We start from the raw sequence: 19,842 nt of genomic DNA on the forward strand, positions 1-19,842 counted from the left end.
ATAGCAAAGATATGAAACTTTTAAATTTGATGGTACTTTGGTCAAAATGTAAAGAATGTAATGAGACATGATTAACTTAAGAATTTTCTTTACTAATATTATAATTTTTATAATATAAGTGTCAGAAGTTATGTTTTATCAGAATGGGGCTTTAGCTACTTGCGTCATCATTATTTTATCACTAAAGTATTGTCATGATGTTAATATGAAAGTGTATAACATCAACTGCCAGCGTAGATTCATGTCTGGCAGCTGAATTTAAACAGTACATTTATTGAAGTTAATGTTTCTAATTGCCCCTTTTGCTGAAAATTCCCCCCCCCAAAAAAAAAATAAAACTGGGTTATTTGGCTTTAAGCTTATAAATAGTATTCACAGAATACCTTGACCCTACAGGTACAATACTACGTATACAATTTGGGGCTTTTGTATTTATATTTTGTCATCGTGGCACCTGTAAAGATGTTAATTGAGATATATTAATTATTTATAGAAACCTCCCTTGGTGTTCATATTGCTTCTTCTCTAGAAACTTAGTTTAATTGACATTAACTTACAAAAGTTTTAAAAATTTCCCATTTTCTCGGCCCTCAGTAAATGCATGCCTTAGTTAAAGAAGGAACTTTCTAGTGGTGAGTGGTAACTGTCGCGCCAATTTTTGTCTCTTTGGTTCTTTGTTATTTCGGTTGTGCTCAGAATAATTGCGTGGAATGTGCACGGAAGTTTTTTCTTGGAGATCATGATCCACATTCCCTCTGTGTATCATGATAGGGGTATTACTGGAATTTAGATAATGCTTGTGGGGAGTGCATTTTTCTCACAGTCTTTTATTGAAAGTATGTTTCAATACTTGCCGATCAAGTTAACATTTAAAAGCACAAAAGGAAACTTGCTATTAGTTCAGGGGAAAGGCCGGGGAAGATTAGGTTATTGGAATATAGCTGGATGACGACAGTAATGACATGCCTCCATCTTAGACAATTCACATAATCAGCCAACTTTCAATAGTAATGAAATTATTAAACTTTCTGGGTTCTGGAAATTTACTGGACAGTAGCCTACAGATTCGAAAGCCTCTCACAGAGACTAAAATTTTTGGTAACTACTTTTAACCCTTTTGCTGCTAAACCCTTGCAATGCTGCCATCTTAGATTGTTAGGAGGAAGACCAAATGGGTTGTCTGATTCCTTTATCTCTCCTCTTGCTAAAGTAAGCACTCCCAAGTATATCTTATTACATACGTATATGGCATCACATATCGTATGATTCCCTTAAATCTTGTTGGAGTGAACAAAGTTTTGACTAAACTAAATCATTTGAATCACTTTTCACCTAGCATTGTGTTCCATTCACTTGCAAGTTTGGCCATTACCTCCTCACCGGTTAACTCAAGTAAGCGGCCTTAAGTAACATCATTTATATTTTGGGAGGGAGTTTCATATCGTAGATGCTCTTAAATATTTATCAAATAGAATCTTTTTCAATGTTTTTGTTGTTGTTGGTGATGTATCAGCTAAAGCTAGGCAGTTAAATCACATTCCGGATGACAGTATATTCTGTTCGTTTGCAAGTTCGACCACTAGCTTATCACAGGTTCAAGCTCGAGCACTAGCTCATCACAGGTTCAAGCTCGACAACTAGCTTTTCACAGGTTCAAGCTCGACCAGGTATGTTTTAGTTAGGTAGATTCTAGCTCGAATGCTTTTATTACCTGTATGAGTCTGGCTGTGAAAATTATTTAAATGTTGTATGATAGTGGGTTAATTGTATTCAGCGAAGAACTTCTTAGAGATCAGGAAACTTTAATTCACAAATAATACATTGCTATTATTCGGGAGGTATTGTTACATAGGCTTTGCTTTTTATCCAATAGCTTCCGTATAGGAGTAGCACTAACATCGCATTTGGTAACAATGAAGTAGAAGTCAAGTGTCTCTGAAATCTTATGACAAAAACTACCTTATGAACCTCTCGATTTCTGATTCTTTGTGGACGATTGTCTTTAAATTGTTATCCCTATTTTGAAGAGTGGCAGCTAATTTTAGTTTTGTCTAACAAGTCTTTGAGATGTTGTGACTCCTATCGCACTAATGTGTTACCTGACCTCGTTATAAATTTCATCATAATGACCTCCTTTTGATTCTATCATTAGCACTAATAAACAAAATCCTGTATATTCAAGGTTTACAAGCTAATTTACTAATTGTTGTTTAGGGTAATAACCTCGGAAGTATTTTTAGAATGATTTCTTTTGTATAAAATTCTTGAGATTTAGAAAGTATATTCTAGTATATTCTAAACTCGATTATAGAGGGATTGATGACACTACTTCCACTCAAGGCTTTGATTTTGCTACAGATTAAGTAGATAGTTTTTTTGTTATATTAGGAATGTAATGTCAATAACTCCTTTTGTGGTGGCTCAGAAATTCATTTGAATCATAGGGCAGAGTAATATTTTAGGACTATCCTGCACTTTTTCAAGCCCTATACTAAGTTAAAGTGGTAACTAGTGGTTTTAACTTACTTTTCTGTGTAAAGTCTAGTGATACATGGTATTTATCAGATCTGAGTTCCTGCAGAGCCTCAAATTCTGTATTTACTTTTCATTTCAATAACAATAACATCAGTCTTCCATATTTCTAGCCGTTATTTTAGACACCTAGAATTTGCAAGGCTTTAAACTAGAATGATAGCTTGGATCTTATACTTCTCCTCTCAGTAATATAAGTACATCCAACCTCTTCTTTTCCTTTACTTTTGTGCCAAGATGTTAACCTACATATTTTAGTACTCCTCTCATAAAATAAGCACTTTTATCTTCTTATCATTCCCACAGTTTGCCATAGATGGCAAGTATTAAACAAATTCAGGATTTCTGCAAACAGCATGGTGAGGCTAAAACCTCCTTTATGGCCACAGGGGGAATGGATTACAGATTGGCACCTGTTGTCAGTGTCCAAAAAGGTTGCCGTACATAGCCAACTAGCTCAAATAACTTTAATCAAAGGTAATTCATCCAAACCCATCCTTGCTACATCTGACCACATGGAGACTATGCACTGTATTCTCAGAAACAGAGTTTCTGAAACCTTCTTTACTGTCTATTATAGGTTCTAAGAGACAGTCTTCCTCTATTCCATCTCAAAACAAAAGAATGTTTATTTTCATTGGTGTAAGGCTAAGAGTTATGTCAATGTCTAGTTTAGATATTGTTAAATTTTTACGCTTCCCTTTTTATGATACAAAACTTTCGATTTTAGCCATTGAGGGATATAGACCCATGCTTAATACAATGCTCAAGCATCTTGCATTAAATCTACTCTTTTCAGGTATTTTATCAGTTGTATTATACCATTCAGTTCTGAAAGGTCTGCAGTATTAAGGTAAATTTTCTGAAGTTTGGATGGGTTTTAACAGTATTTAAAAGATCCAAATTATAAATAAATGGAGTCTTTGTCTTAAAGATCTTACTGCTAAACCCTTTTCCTGTTGGCATTAGCTTTACTTACTTACTCAGGTGGTACTTAGGCCACATTTTGACCCATAACCGCTCGTGATAGGTTTATACTATTTCTTATTTCTCTATTATGTCGTCTTCTCCATCCATTTATTTCTTGGTCATAGATGGGCCACTCTATTCTTCTCAGAATCCCATTCTCAAAAATTTCTAATTTTTTCTCTGATTTTGTTAAGAGACCATGTCTCGCATCCATATATCAAAAATGGTTTGATAACTGTGTTATATATTCTCAATTTTGTTTAACAGAAGATTGATCATCGTTTAAAAAGGTCTGTAAGGCTGAAATATTGGCTGCTCTAATCCTTGCTGTAACTTCTTCGGCCTTTCCATTATTCTGCAACATAATAGCACCCAGATATTTAAAGGACTCTACTGTTTCAATTCTGATGCCTGCAAGATCTACATTTCCCTGTAATTGCGGTGTTCTTGCTACTTCCATGATTTTAGTTTTGCCTTTATTTATGTCTATTCCCACCTGGCAAGCCATTGTTTTGAACTGTTGTTAGGTTCTCCACCTCCCTGAGGTTGACCCCTATGATATCTATGTCATCATCATAGCTTAAGCCGTTAATTCTTACGTTATTAAAAGTGACCCCTCTTGGCCTGGCAGTTATGCTTCTTGCTACCTTTTCCATTACCAGGTTGAAGAGAAGGGGGGGATAGGATGCATCCTTGTTTCAGGCAGCTTTTCCCCTGAAAAGTGGTAGTATATCTTGAACCGCATCTAACTGAGCATAGGGTATTTTTATAACAGGCTTTCGTTACCCTTATGAGTTTTGAGGGTATTACGAATTCTCTCATTATATTCTAAATTGATGTTCGGTGTATGCTGTCATATGTCTGTTTGAAGTCTATGAATAATTGCGTTTGTTGTTTTATTATATTCCCGGTATTTTTCTGACTTGTCTGAGGGAGAATATTTGGTCAATGGTAGACCGTCCAGCTCGCAAATCACGCTCATATTCTCCGATTATACTTTCTGCATAAGTGGTAAGTCTGTGGTATATAAGTATTGTAAATATCTTATATGTTGTAGGTAGTAAACAAATACCTCGATAATTACTGCAGATTAATCTGTCTCCCTTTTTATGTATCGGGATAAATATTCCTTCCTCCCACTGATCTGGAGTAATTTCTTCATTCCAGATTGTCACCATCAGATCATGAAGTTTTTCTTGAATCACTTCACCCCCATATTTCCAAAGCTTTGCTGGGATGTTATCATTACCTGGGCTTTTATTATTTTTCAAACTTTTAATTGCTTTATTTGTTTCCACTCTAGTGGGCAGCTCCAATTCTAATTCAGGGCCATAATAAGTCTTCTCATTAATGGGATTTACTAGGTCAGGTCTGTTCAGTAGTTAATACTGCTCCCATCTCTTCATCACATCCTCATCTCTCGTGAGTATTTCTCCATCTTTATCTTTAATCTTTTGTGTTCTAGCTTGATACAGTAACTCCCTTTTAGTTTGTGGACTCCTTGGTAATGTTGTCTTACTCTGCCTCGTTTTCTGTTTTCATCAATGATGTCAAGTTCATCATTCAGTTTTTGGTGCTTTTTCCTTCTTTAAAATTCTATTTACATTTTTGTTTTCTTGTCGGGATTCCTCTCTCCAGCCTTCATCTCTTGGGGCTTGTAATACCTTGGCTCTAACTTGTTTCCTCCTCTCCACCACCTCCCTGCATTCATTATCATACCAGTGGGCATTTCTTCTTCCTTGTATATATCCAACTTCATCCTCTGCTGCCTCCTTAACTGTTTCTTCAATTGCTTGCCATTTTGTATGTACATTTTCTGCGTCTGCATCATTGTCTAACATCTCAAGCATTTGAAATTGGTTAGTGAGTTTTATTTGAAAATTGTCCTTTACTGCCACTTCTTTCAGCTTTTGTACATCATACCTATTTCTTTTTTCTACTTATTCTGATTTTCTTGTGCACAGTTTTGCTTTAAATTTTGCCCTTGCGAAATAATGATCAGTGTCACAGTCTGCTCCTTGTAGACTTCTGACGTCTTGTAGTGACCTGCGGTGTTTTCTGATGAAAAGAACATGGTCAATTTGGTTGAAGGTTCTATTGTCTGGTGACTTCCATGTATGCTTATTGATATCTTTGTGGGGGAAGAGAGTTTCACCAATTATCAGATTATTGGTGATCGCAAAGGAAACCAGTTGTGTTCCATTGTCACTTGAATGTTCATGTAGGCTTTCTCTTCCTATGGCAGGTGCATATGCATCTGTCTCTCTGCCAAACCTTTGCATTGAAGTCTCCAGTAAGCGCTATCATATCATGTTTTGGGATATCATTAATGACTTCTTGTAATTTTTCATAGAACAGATCTTTATCTTGGTCTTCACTGTCTTCTGTAGAGGCATAGCTTCCAATAACTGTCACTCCAAACCACTTACAATTAATTCTAATTGTTGCCAGTCTTTCATTTATGGGATGAAAACTAATAAGAGACTTCCTAACTTTCTCTGTTAAAAAGAATCCAACTCCTTGTTCATGTCTGCCATCTTGTCATCCACTATACAGTATACATTGTTTATCGATTGCACATTCTCCATGTTCAGTCCACCTCACCTCCTGTAGTACTGCAATATCCAAATCGTATTTACTCAATTCTTCTATCAGGCTTTTAGCATATCTGCTTTATAAACTTCTAACGTTCCATGTACCAATCTTTAAAGGAGTCTTCCATTTGAGGGGTCCACTTTTTTGCGAGGAGTTGTCAACGTTATATCAGTCTGATTCAATCCTATCGTGAGTTTCCATGACGACAAAGGTTTTCCGAGGTGGGGGTGTTAACCCCACGCTCAACCCTTCCCATTTACTAGTCTTGTGACCGGCCTTGGCTGGGTTGGCATTAGCTTCAGCTAAACACAGTAGTGTACTACCAACTCTGTCTGTCAAAGTAACCTTGTGGGGGAGTACAAGAGGACTTTGTCCGGTTTAAAGGCCACTTATGAAAGGCAGAGGCAAGGGACAGTGACACTGCCCTATCAAGCAGGACAATGCCTTAGAGACAGACCATGTATACGTATGATCAATGCACGTCTCCCCCCCTCTCCAGCCAAGCAAGGACCAAGGATAGCTGATGACGCGGCAAAAAAATTTTTGCGTCAAATTTTTCACATCCTGTCTGAACATTGATTAAAATAATTCAGCAAAAAGCAGGTTTCTTTGTCCTATAAGAGCATTGTTGTTTGGACACAAATTCAGGTATAAGAGGCAATGTCCTTAATTATTTTGCAGGGATTCGGTTCCTTAATCACCCTATAACCAAAAATATAGTATCAGTCATAGTTGGAAATTTGGTCACAACAGTTCACAAAGAATTCGATCCAAATCTAATAAAAGGTTTGAAAGAAAAGATGCATGATATTAGTAGTGCAATTACTTCCCTTACATTTTATAGAAACCTCTATTTGGAAAGAGTTCTAATTGCAGCTGTTTGGCATACCAAGTTGTTTTTTGCTAAACATTATCTTTGAATATCCTGGTTTTCTTATGAAGATTTCTAGGCTCTAGTCCCCATAGTGACTACAGAGATGTGGTCTAATTCATTTTGTTTTCAGTTAATTTATAACTATTATCTATGAATATATGGAATTTTCTTTTTAAAATCAATTTGGTATCAATCAAAAGTATCACTTAGATCAAGAACTATCATTTGGATACTAACTAAAGTCCGGTATTTTTAGTAGCTTTAGTAAATAATCTCGAGTCCATATTTCAATCTGTATTTTCAGTTGGTTTGTTAAAACTAATCTAGACCAGGTTAGCAACTCTTAACACTGGTATATTGCTTTAAATTAAATCTATCCTATCTCTTTCCTTCACTGGCATCCCACTTCCAATAGTGTGTGGAAGTCAGCAATATGAACATCAGGGGATGCATAGAAATAAACAGAATTTTAAGAATAAAGTTTCTTATTTTATACTCACTTGATGTTTATATACATGCCCATCCTCCTCCCCACTGCCTTATGGTTTCAAGAGGCTAGGGATAATTTTGTCTTAGAAACTAAGGAGGCAAAGATTCTGGTGTGTCGGTTACCTTATTTCTTATTTCTTCACTTACCTGATGTTCATGTCCATGCCTACTCTCCTCCCCACTGCTTCGTGGTATCAAGAGGATAGGGATAATTTTGTCATGGAAACTGAAGAGACAAAGAGACTGGTGTGTTGGTTACCTCTTACCGCTAGAATGTTCCTTCCTTTACTAAGGGCATGTGTTTACTAAAGGGAAAGAGAATGTGAAAATTTGTCAATTAAAGTAAGTTCTGGAGAAGAAGCAATATGAATGCCAGGTGAGTATAGAAATAAATTGTAGTACTGTATTAGAATTCTGTTTTTTTTAATTATTTCATTTCTAAGGTAATAGGTTAATAGTTTTCTGTTTTATTTCTAGTAAATTCAAACCGTTGCTTTATATGAAATTACTGACAAATAGGGAGTATTATAGTAGTTGAAGATTAGTAAAGGGCTCAGGTATCCAAGTTACAGAATATAAAGAATTTCCAGTAGAATTTTTGCCCATTTTGTATACAGTACAGTAAAGTGTTGATTTTCATAAGTTTGCAATAGTATATAAAAGTATTCTTACAAAATTTAGTAATGTACGTATACAGTAAAGTTTTTAGTTAGCCGAATAGAATGTCACCAAAGACAACAATTTTACCAAGCAACTGTTCTGTTATTATTATTATTAGTTTTATTATTGTTATCATTGATATTATTATGATAATGATAATATTATTATTTATGATATGACAAGTTGCAATCCTTGTTGGAAAAGCAGAATGTTGTGGGACCAAGGGCAACAACAGGTAAAGCAACCAGTTTGGAAATGAAAAAGAAGTAAAGAATAAGCTATGAAAAAGAAATCAATTATCATATTTTTGGGGGGTATTTTTAGTTTTGGATGATATTATTAGAAAATGGCTATGTTCAATCTCAATTTTATTCATTGGAAAGGTTGTTCTTACTGCCAAACTTATTCACAGATTCACAGAGAGAAATGGGTGTCATAAATTGACTTAAAAGAAAATATAGTAAAGTAAATTGCAAAATTAGTATCAAAACAATGAAATTTATCAGGGAAGTAATAAGGAGCAAGGAATAGAAAAAATAGATGGGCGTATGTTATTGATAGGCTAAATTTAGTGGTTCCTAGCAGTACAAACTTTTATGCATAATTATGGTTTCCATGATCATGCAGATTTTTATGGTATAGTTTTGTGTTTAATTTGGTACTCTGTCTAAAAATAGTAGCTTTTTTTTGTTACCTTAACTGTATTGTTAGGCAACCTATCAGTGGTACTTGGCTTTTTTTTTCCATTGTTTTATTACTTTAGTTTGATTTGTAGATGTCAGCTTTCAGGAGAATATATGAACAAAGGTATTTTTTAAATGTGGTATGAATGCTTATAGTAAGATCAAATATATGAAATCTGTTGCTAAAGTATGAGTAAGCAGAGCCACAAAACGTGAAATAAGAAAAAATTTACTTCATTTATTTACACAATCTACTGTACTTTTGCTGGTGTCAGTTACAGGATAGGAAGTATCAAAATTTGGGTAATGTTACTTTGTGGAACCTTTTGGAAGATTGTGAGATGAGAGAGGATGTCATCAGAGCAAGACATAAAATACCTGTATTTAGATGCTGACCTTATAAGCTCTATGTTCGAAGATTAGTGATATTGAACTCTATGCTGATGATAACTATTAACCATTTGTTGGTTTCTTTGATATTGTTTCTTTATTTAGTATGTATAGATTTACTTACTATAGTGTACAATTATTTTTGAAAAAAATTCCCATGTTCTTTGGGGCTACAGCAAGTACTTTGGGAAACCCCAATATAAATCTGAAAAAGTTGATAGACATCTTGTCGACTCCCTTCTGTAATCGTAAAAGTAATTTAAGAGTAATCTTGAAATAAGCTGTGTTGTCATTTTAAAATTTTAAAGGAGAAATGTATTTGTGATCGTTCCTTAGAAAATCTAGAAGCTTTCACAGCTTTGGTTTTATGGTAATGGTGTATTTCTACATTGGTTTTTGCCACATTTCTTATGTGATTGTAAGATTTATGGTCAGTACCATTCACATTTAAAATTTTTTGTGTTGTTGGCGGCATTTGAAAGCACGTGCGATCTTAAAATTCTTGAAGCAGAAAAGTTATTCATTCATGTTATTAATAGAATATGTAAACACTGCAAATTTTTTAAGAATTGGGTAAACAAGGATTGTAATATTACTTCGTATGTGAAGCTATAAGTTAGTCGTAAGAACTCAGACGCAAAATTAAGAGTTGGGAAAAATTCGTTTTATAATCAAAAGCACTTGGTCTCGTCGTTAATGTTGGGAAGGTGAGTTATTTTGATATTCTTTGCTACTCAGTAGTGCTGGTACTGAATGCCATTATCTAATAATCCAAGTTAGATATTACTTGGTGTAGACAGATCAGCAAGGCACCATAGGAAAGCATCTCTTATCCCTCTAGGGTGGTATCACTCAAACCTTCAAGGAATACTATACCAATCTTACATAAGACCTACTATTATCAATTATCTTGGTATGCTTCAAAACAGGTTTCATGGGATCATCCTTATAAAAACTAAATTGTTCTGATTTCCTTATATTAAATGTAATTATTATTAATAATCATTTATATTGCAATGAATTTCTATGGGTATTTGATGATTTTCTTCAGTTGCTAGGATTTAGATTATTGGGTACAGTATACTTTAATATTAGAGGTTCTGCTCTCCCATCTTTATTCACTAGTTCCAGATATTTGTTATATTCAAGCATTTTTTATGTTAGTGTGCATAAATCTTTTTCATTTCCTTTTGTATTTCAAAATTGTATTTGAATATCATGTAGAGTAATTTACAATTTATGGAATCACTTTTATTTTCATAATAGTTTCCTACTACTGTACAGTATGTCTATTTTGTGTTTTATCAAGAAGCAACAGTCCCTCATTTCCTTTTAGCCAATACAAGGTTTCTTGCTTATTTAAGGTTAGTTGAACTTACAGTATTTTAAATCGTAAAATTATTTTGTTAACGATTAAATTCCTTTTGATATTTGATTTATACAGATTTAACCTGCTATCTTATGTTTGAGTGCTACATTGTTCAAAGCTGGTTTATCTCTACACCCATACAGTGCTGGTCAGCATATTGTTCTCCTTTCTCATAAATAGACAAGTAACCTTTTGTCTTGTTTAGTGTTACAGGTCAAGTTTCTGTCTTGCATAGAATTTCTAATAATTCATGACAAACTAAATGTTATGATGCAATTTATATTGCAGAAAATTTCATATCACTGAATATGTGGGCAAAATAGCATGCCAGCTCATAATATATTGTTCATTCCTATCTATTGATCAACTTGGTTGTTAAAAATGTCATCTTTAGTGCTTGAAAGAATTTTTTTCCGATTCATTGTTGAATCGTATGATATGTTTTTGCCACAAAACCTCGTCATTCTTATTAGGACTTTCTGTATTGAAGTACTGTTGTTCTTATTTTATATTTTAACCTTAGCTTGAGATTTACCAAGCTTAATTGATGAAAAAATAGAGACTAGAGGGAGTATTAAACCTTCAAGCCATCAGGAACTCTCAAAAAACTCTGATATGACTTCAAAATATTTGACATTGTCAGCAGTTTAAAAGGTTTAGTTCCTTCATTTATAACCTTAACTTCAAATTTATATAAAGAAAGAGGACCTTGTAATTTGTCTGATATTTAATGGATGGTTGCCTAGGTATTTATGTTCATTGGTCACTTTAAGGAATTGTATTTATATTTTACTCAAATTTCGAGTAGCCTTTATAACTACAATGGAGGCAATTGCAATTTTTTGTTCCTAGACATTGGATGAGATAGAAGTGATAGTAGACTTTTTATACAAAGTGAATGGAATTGGAAGGCATCAGTTGGTTTCTCAAAGGAGTAAGAAAATCAAAGGTACCTAGATGTTTCTTTTTCATGGAGTTTCTTTGAATTGGATAGGATTTACCAAAGCATTATATGCAACCTTTGGTTAAGTAACTGTAGGTGAAAATGTTGCTGAATTTTGCGTTTTTTACTTTTACCACGTGTCTTTTCATTTTCCTATTCTTTATTAAAGACTCTTAAAACAGTACCTATGTACACATTCTTTCAAAGAAAGCTTAATCATCACTGTCAAATTTAATTCCCCATAACAAAACTAACCTATCCATTAACATCTTTACCCTTAGAGCATAATTAACTGGCTTTTTATTTGAGACAAGAAATGTAGGGGGGCTGGTTACATTGGACAGTTGATATTTAAAGGTTCTGTGACTAAAGTCAGACTACATTGCAGGTCTTAAAAGATTATATACCCAAGATTTTTATATTGAAATATAAGGGAGATACCACCTAGAATAGTTATAAGTACTTTCTCGAGGTGCGCTGATACCAAAAATAGTTTGTATTGACTCCTACTCCTACCTTCCACAGTGTTTATTAGGATTAAGAATTATCATTATCACCTTTGATTCTAGGCTAGTGTTTCAAAACAAATGATCGTTGTTACTGACTTTTCTATCTTCTAACTGGGTTTTTCACAAAGCTGGTATGTTTTCTAAAACAAACTGACTGCTCTCTGGTTGTGCATTATTATTAGTTAAACGGTAGTATGTATTTGTTGTTTCTGCTGTACTGTACTTACTTTTGATATGGAGTATGAGGTGTTATTTAATAATGGTAGTAGCTCTTAATTATTCTTTAAGTAGGTTTTTTCTCAGGTGTTTGATATATGGTACTATATTTTTTAAAATATTAATTTATTTCTCTTAACCATCAATATTAAAAAGATGTAATTGGCATGTTTGTACCATATATATTTTATTTACATGTAATTTTCTTTGAAGGGGATGTTCACTGGTTTTATATCTCAAATATTTTCTTTTTTTGAAGGCCCTCCAACAGTCAGTTGTGATTGTGTAATCATTGGTTTGGCAACACACAGTTAGTGCAACATGTAGATACAAGTTGTCCAGAATAGCTTTAACAGTAAAGTTAAGTAAAGAGAAGACATGTACAGTCTTTATTCAATCTTTAAACAATATGTTTAGAAAGGAAGAAAAGAACTAAGATAGAGTACCATAAAAAATTCACACATTAAAACCTAGCCAGTTGGTTATCTCTTCTGCAGACTACAAGAATTTTCATTACATATGGAAAGAAAAATTTTACCACTTTGCTGGAAATGATTATGCCTCTCACAGAAGAAAATTAATATTATTTGAAGGATCAAATTAAGAACCGAGTGACACTTACGTTTATTTCCAATAACTACCTGATAAATTTGGAGTAAAATATGCTTCTTACATTTATGTTGGAAATTTCTCCTGAACTTATCTGTTTCTTGTGTTCATTATCAAACAAAACTCTTGTGTTGTTTGCTCAATTGTCATCATTAACAATTACTAATGATTGTGTAACCACTACGATGGAACCTAAAACATCAAACGTTGTTGGATGTAACCTAATTGCTTGTGAGAAAAAAAAATCACTTATCCTCTCACAAAGGATATCTTGCACAATCCAAGATTTTATAATCATGATTGACTGCATATAAGGGCCTTTACTGACAAACTACCTACAGTACTATTATTAACTAAATAGGAATGTCAGTGTATTGGGTGTTTACTTATCTACACCAGCGCTTATTGATTCTGTCTCTTGTATCATATGAAGGACCATTGACTTGAGCAGTGGTACTTCCTTAACCCTCCCTCAGACTTGAACTTGCCATTTTTATGGCTTCATATATTTTCTTATCCATGTTGAAGGAGGTCATATTTTTTTTCAGGACTCCCAAAGCCCTGAAGGTGAGTTGGCATTAACTGTTTTGCTGTTAACTTATTTGAAAGAAGTATACTGCAGTTTGACCAGAAGGTGAGGTTAACCACTTCAGCCTGTATTGCTTGCTTTCTTGTTTTGAATCTTGTCTCAGGAGTTATGATGGAATTTTAAATGTTAAACGTGCTTAAAAGAATTTTACACATAACAAAGATTATACTAAGACATGGATTTAGTACAGAGTGTTATGGCGGTACCAAGTATAATCTAGGATTAGTCCAGGGAATTTTATTGATGATAATTTTGTAGGCATAAGTACACTGTAATTATTTTTAACTATTTTTTTTTAATTTGTGAATTTGTTGCAATGTACTGTCAGAATATATTGTACTCCCTGTTATACATAGGCAAGAGCAAAGACTTGAGGAAATAATAGGTATAATTATTATTACAAATATGTCCAAATATTGTGCTAGTGTGGAAGATCCTGCTATACACTATTTCCAGATTAGAAAAATCAGTTTTAATTTTGTAATACAGCATCTGTTTTCTCAGCAGAAAATTGGTAAAGATACACCTTCACAACTTTTTGCAATATCTAGCTATTCTAGAAGTGCTGTAGAAGCACTTAAAAATTACAGCCTCAGTAATTTTATTCTCCATCAGATTAAAAATTCCTTTTAAAAGTTACATGAAGCTTATGTAGAATTTAAAATATGTGTAAGCCTTGCTTGCGTTAGCAGTAAAGGAAACGAAGATGCACTTAAAGAAGCAAATCGGCAACAGTTATAAATAATTTAAACAAAAAAATTTTCATTTAAAAAAAAAAAAATATTTCTATACTTGCCTGGTGTTCATAATGCTTCTCTACCCTTGAGGCTTGGTTTATATCAACATTTACCTTAAAACTGAAAATTAACCATTTTATATCCTTTCAATAGGCCTAGGCCTTTAGTACAGTATTGAGCCAATCTCATAGTTAATGGCAATAACCTAGTTTTAGGTTCACTACAGATGCTTTGTCTTTTCAGTCTCTAGTCAGTATGGAGGAGAGTGGGCCTGTACAGTATATGAGCATCGGACAAGTATAGAAATACATATAATAAATTTTATTATTAGAATTCCTTTTATTTCTATGAAACTCTCCTGATGTTCATAGGGACTCGTAAAATCTAATGGAAGTGGGTTAGTGAAGGAAAGAGATAGGATGTGTAGTCCCAAAGAAATATACTTGAACTTCCCTCTTAGTTTAGTACCATGATAAAAAAACATCAGTAAATTAAGTCTGTAATAAATGTAGCCTCAAAAGGTTGTGTCCCCAAATACAACCCCACTATCAAACTATACACTTTTCATACACTGTATATTACCCAAAACCATGTATTTCAAAGAAAAAATTAATTCTATATCTAATTGGAGATACAGAACAGAAAATTCATATTTAAAGGTTTAAAGGTCCCTCATGAATTGCAAAGACAAGGGACAGGGCAATGCTCTAGAGACAGGACAATGCCTCAGAGGTTGACCTTATATTATATACATATGATATGCACCCAAACCCCCTCTTCATCAAGCTAGAACCAGGGAGGGCCAAGCAGTGACTGCTTATGCCTCAGTAGGTAGACCTAAAGGGTTCGCCAAATCCCTATCAAGGTTGCAGAACCCGGGGTAGGCTGCAGCTACAATAGCACCTAAAGCCCAGCAATTTGGATGAGAAAACCAGGTTTCTTTTCAGATAGTGCTTAGCCAATACTGATTTGGTATGCTGCTAAGTAAGATTGGAGATTCTTTAAGAAATTAAAGTAGTAGTTACATTTTCAATATTCAATATCATGAACCCTAACCTTCAAGACTTTCGTCTGTCTCAGATCCAATTCCTTGTGAGCCTCTCTGTGACTAAACTTTTAACAAGAAAGCACAAAATATTTTTGGACAAAGGAGTATTTGAAATCTTAACCCCACTCAACAATTTAGGAACCTCACCTCTAATGGCTGTAGTCTTGTCCAAATTATTATTATTATTATTATTATTGTTATTATTATTATTATTATTATCACTTTATACCAAGGCACTTCCCCAATTTTTGGGGTAGCCGACATCAAACAAATGAAATGAGGGGACCTTTCCTCTCTACGCTCCTCCCAGCTTGACGAGGAACTCACAATCGAGTTCAGCTGGTACTGTAGGGTGCCACAGCCCACCCTCCCCTGTTATCCACCTCAGATGAAGCTTCATAACGCTGAATCCCCAACTGCTACTACCTCCGCGGCCATCCAAGGCAACCGGAGGAAGCAACAGGGCGTATTGGAACTGCATCCTAATCGTTTGCCATTCATTCTTATTTCTAGCACGCTCTCTTACCTCTCTCATATCTTTCCTCCTATCACTCAAAGCTTTCTTCACTCCATTCATCCACCCAAACCTTGGCCTTCCTCTTGCACTTCTCACATCAACTCTTGCATTCATCACCCTCTTTAGCAGATAGTCATTTTTCATTCTCTCAACATGTCCATACACCTCAACACATTTATATCCCCTCTAGCTGCTAAATCATTTCTTGCAACTGTTCTCACCCTTACTACTTCGTTCCTAACCCTATCTACTTGAAATACACCAGCCATACTCCTCAGACACTTCATCTCAAACACATTCAATTTCTGTCTCTCCGTAACTTTTATTCCCCACAACTCCGATCCATATATCACAGAATCACTTTCTCATACAGAACTCTCTTTACATTCATGCCTAAACCTCTATTCTTTACCACTCCCTTCACTGCCCCCAATACTTTGCATCCTTCATTCACTCTGTGATGTACATCTGCTTCCACTCCGCCATTTGCAGCAACAACAGACCCCAAAGCAAGATGCCATAATCCAAATGGCTCCGACAGGGAAAAATAACCCAATGAAGAAAGGAAACAAGGAAATAAATAAACTACAAGTGAAGTAATAAACAATTAATGTATATTTTAAAAAAACAGTATCAACTTTAAATTAGATCTTTCATATATATGCTATAAAAAAAAAAGAGGAAGAGAAATAAGATAGAACATTGTGCTCAAGTGTACCCTCAAGCAAGAGAACTTTAATCCAAGACAGTGAAAGGCCATGGTACAGAGGCTATGGCACTACCCAAAACTAGAGGAAAGTAGCCTCTAAATAATTACAGTACAGTAGTTAACCCCTTGTGTGAAGAAGAACTGTTTGGTAATCTTAGTGTTGTCAGGTGTATGGGGACAGAGGAGAATGGGGAAAGAATAGGCCAGACTATTTGGTGTACGTGAAGGCAGAGACAAGATGAGCCGTAACCAGATAACTCTTAACAGTTCTCACAGGACAAAGAAATCTATTCTCTGACGTAATGCTACCTTCCTTTTTCAAAAATCCTTTATCTTGGAGAATAGGATGGACAGTCTCCATGTGGTTAATTGTTGTTGGTATCAATTGCAAGCCATGAATGTAACTTTCTAGATTTCACTGAAAAAACCCAACCTTACTATCCTGGTGAGCAGGGCATGGGTTTTTTGGAAGGCCCTAGGATTACTTGGTTAATCATCAGCAGCTGTTGGATGCATCGCTCTCAAAAGTGATTGTCTGAGAAGATTGGTTTTATATGGCCATCTTCTCAGATATTCTGACAACATAAGCCACAGATCTGTAATCCACTGTCTTTGAGGCCAAAAGGGAGCCACTAGAGTCATCCTGCTTTTCGTAGACACTGAACTTGTTTATCACAGCTCAATTCATGAAAAATGGAGGGAAATTGTACAGTTCCAGACTTGACTAGTCCTGTAACAGGGCTTCCACTTTCCATGCTAAAGAACTTAGAACTGGTGAGCAGTACACTTATGTTTTTGTTTAGAGATGTTGCAACATGTCCATATTTGGTCATCCCCAGCAATTCCAAATTTTTAGACACACTTGACTGATGCAGTAACATTTCTTTGGAAGAATCTGGTTTACCCTGCTTAACTGATTAGCTAAGATGTTCGATTTCTCGTGGGTAACCCAAGGGAGAAGAACAAAGCCTTTCAAATATGTCCATTCCAATAGAACTTCTCCAATCTAGTATAGTGATTCCGACCTGGTTCCCCTGTTTCTGGACATAAGCTAATGCTGCCATGCCTTTTCCTATCTCTAGTTGGGCTGGTAAATCTCCTCAATAATAATAATTCCTATCACCAGTGATTCCTGAGCCTGTAGAGCTTTGAACAACATTAGAAGGTATGGGCATTTGATATGAAGAGTTGATTTTTTAATCTTCCACTTCCCTAACAGATAGAGAAAACCAAGAGTTGCAACTCATCTTAACTGTGAAGGATCCGCAAAGAGAGAGATGTCTGGACTCCTCACATCCAAGGAAACGCCCTTAGATAACCAACAAGGATTGTCCCACTAACTCAACAATTGAAGTTGGGCCTTTATCAGTGGAATAGAAATTTTCTAGATCGAATATCCTGTTTCAATTTAGGTGATATTTGAAAACTCATCTTTAGGCTTCCCATTGGAATGAACTTCTCTATAAAAGCCATGGTCCCTAGCAATGTCGTCCATACTGAAGTGACATTTACTAAATCCTCTTTAACTGTTCCTTATCAGCAATATAAACATTAGATGAGTATAGAAATAGTAAATTTTTCTGTATTAAAACTCCATTTATTCTCTTAGTAGGAGCTTTTGATAAACAAAAATTAAAAAATCTGAAAACCATAATTGTATAATTTTTTCTGAAATCTCTGATTACAAGATATTTCTGGCAAATGCATCATAGATGAATAGTTTTAGGGGATATCCACCTTTAACCCTGTGAAATAGACACTTAGTGTATATTCAATGAAGTTAAATGTTGTGAGGTTACCTAACCATTCAAATTTTGTTCATTGAATACGAGTAAATTGTTGTCTGTTCTAACTAGGACACTTGTTAATAATACTGATAAAAATTGAAAATGAAATTAGAATATCAGGGTCCTAAGACCTAATGAAAGATTATCAGATAACATTTTTCTTTATGAATCTAGCAAAAGTTTGGAAGATAACCCAGTCACATCTTAAGCTCCTCCACTACTACTAGTGATTTTACATACGTTATGGCATAGGAATTTTATTAATTTTATTTAAGTGGAAGCTCTTAATAGCACATTAGTTTCAGAAATGTTCATAAAAATAATTGATTTTAGTTTGGTATTGCTTTTGTTTGTCATGGTTAATATTTGTAACTTTAGTTGGAAAATTACCATCAATATTGACTAATGGAACCTCTTCCTCCAGTAAGACCCAACTCTTACAGTATACTGTCCAATTCTAATTGCTATCCCAGAGGAAGGACAAGCTGTACAGGCAAGAGCAGTCAAACTAACTACCTTCATTCAAACACTTTAGATACCAGACGAGACTAAAATGTCTCGATTAACATTCTATGAAGGCAAAGATCAAGGAATCATTTGATATAAACATTTTATTCTCAAAGGTGTAAATAAAAACTTGCAGGCCTCTATATACCTAAAGAAGTAACCAGATTAAATCCAGTAAATGGAAACTGGATATAAGAAAGTTTGAACCAGGTTCTGTGGTCATTCCCATATAAAAAAAAGACTCATTTTGGAACAAACTACAAGCTTATGCTGTGAATCATACCACAACTGATTAGTCAGAATTGATAATATAAAGTGGGTTCATGTGATATTTAGGTCTCTCTTTGCATGGAATAGCAAGTTAGAAGCATCTCTACTTGTGTAATTTCATGTAAGATGATAAACCCTAGATGTATCTGAATGACAAAATATAACTTTTTGGTATACCTGGCAGGGTTCAAATTTGCCACTTCATTCTCACATTTTGAAGGTATATGGCAAGATTAAACATGCAACAAATTTTATTCCAAAAACCTAAGGGTTTTATAGATTTGTTTCTGTTATGAGATCTGGATTAGGTTCTTGCATTAATTTTATTGATAAAAAGAAATTAAGCATTTGCACCAGGCATTGAAATTTCAAAAAATATCAGCCCTCCTAAATTGGCCAACTTCCCTGATTAAAAAGTCACAAAAGAAACTAAAATATGCTTGCAAATCTTTGCACTTGATACTAGCCATCAAATGTTAATTTTGTCTATATTTTTATCTGACTTTCTTTACGGAAATTCTTGAATAAACTAGAAAGTTTAAATTTCAGTGTTATTTTAGAATATTTATAAATAACAAATTTTTAATGTTGAATTTATTCCATTTACCTAAACAGTATTATCTAAATCATTTCAGCAGTCATATTAGTTTTTGGAAGATTCAGTAAAAGATAGGATAAAAACTGTCTATGAAATGTTTGAGTCAAATTTTTTTTGAGTTGCAGGTTTTCAAGTTTTGATTTACAGTGCATAACTTCCTAGTTACACTCAATGCCACAACATATGTTTTAGGTTCAAACAGCATCTGAATTTTATGTTAAAATTAGGATTAACATTTGCCT

The 19,842-nt window shown here is 34.4% G+C and overlaps 1 protein-coding gene across 5 annotated transcripts in view; it reads left to right on the forward strand.

Moving 5' to 3' along the window:
• The window catches only part of Tomosyn (syntaxin-binding protein tomosyn), a 772,563-nt gene that overhangs the window by 663,223 nt on the left and 89,498 nt on the right, over window positions 1-19,842 (forward strand). The window contains exon 14 of one of the 5 annotated variants that reach the window (XM_068372637.1): window positions 13,387-13,405. The exons of the other annotated variants lie outside the window; for them this stretch is intronic. Coding sequence (XP_068228738.1) covers window positions 13,387-13,405 — 19 coding nt within the window. The remainder of the gene's footprint in view (window positions 1-13,386; window positions 13,406-19,842) is intronic. 5 annotated transcript variants of the gene reach the window in all.

The sequence above is a fragment of the Palaemon carinicauda genome, chromosome 4 (genome assembly GCF_036898095.1).
Source record: "Palaemon carinicauda isolate YSFRI2023 chromosome 4, ASM3689809v2, whole genome shotgun sequence".
NCBI lineage: Eukaryota > Metazoa > Arthropoda > Malacostraca > Decapoda > Palaemonidae > Palaemon > Palaemon carinicauda.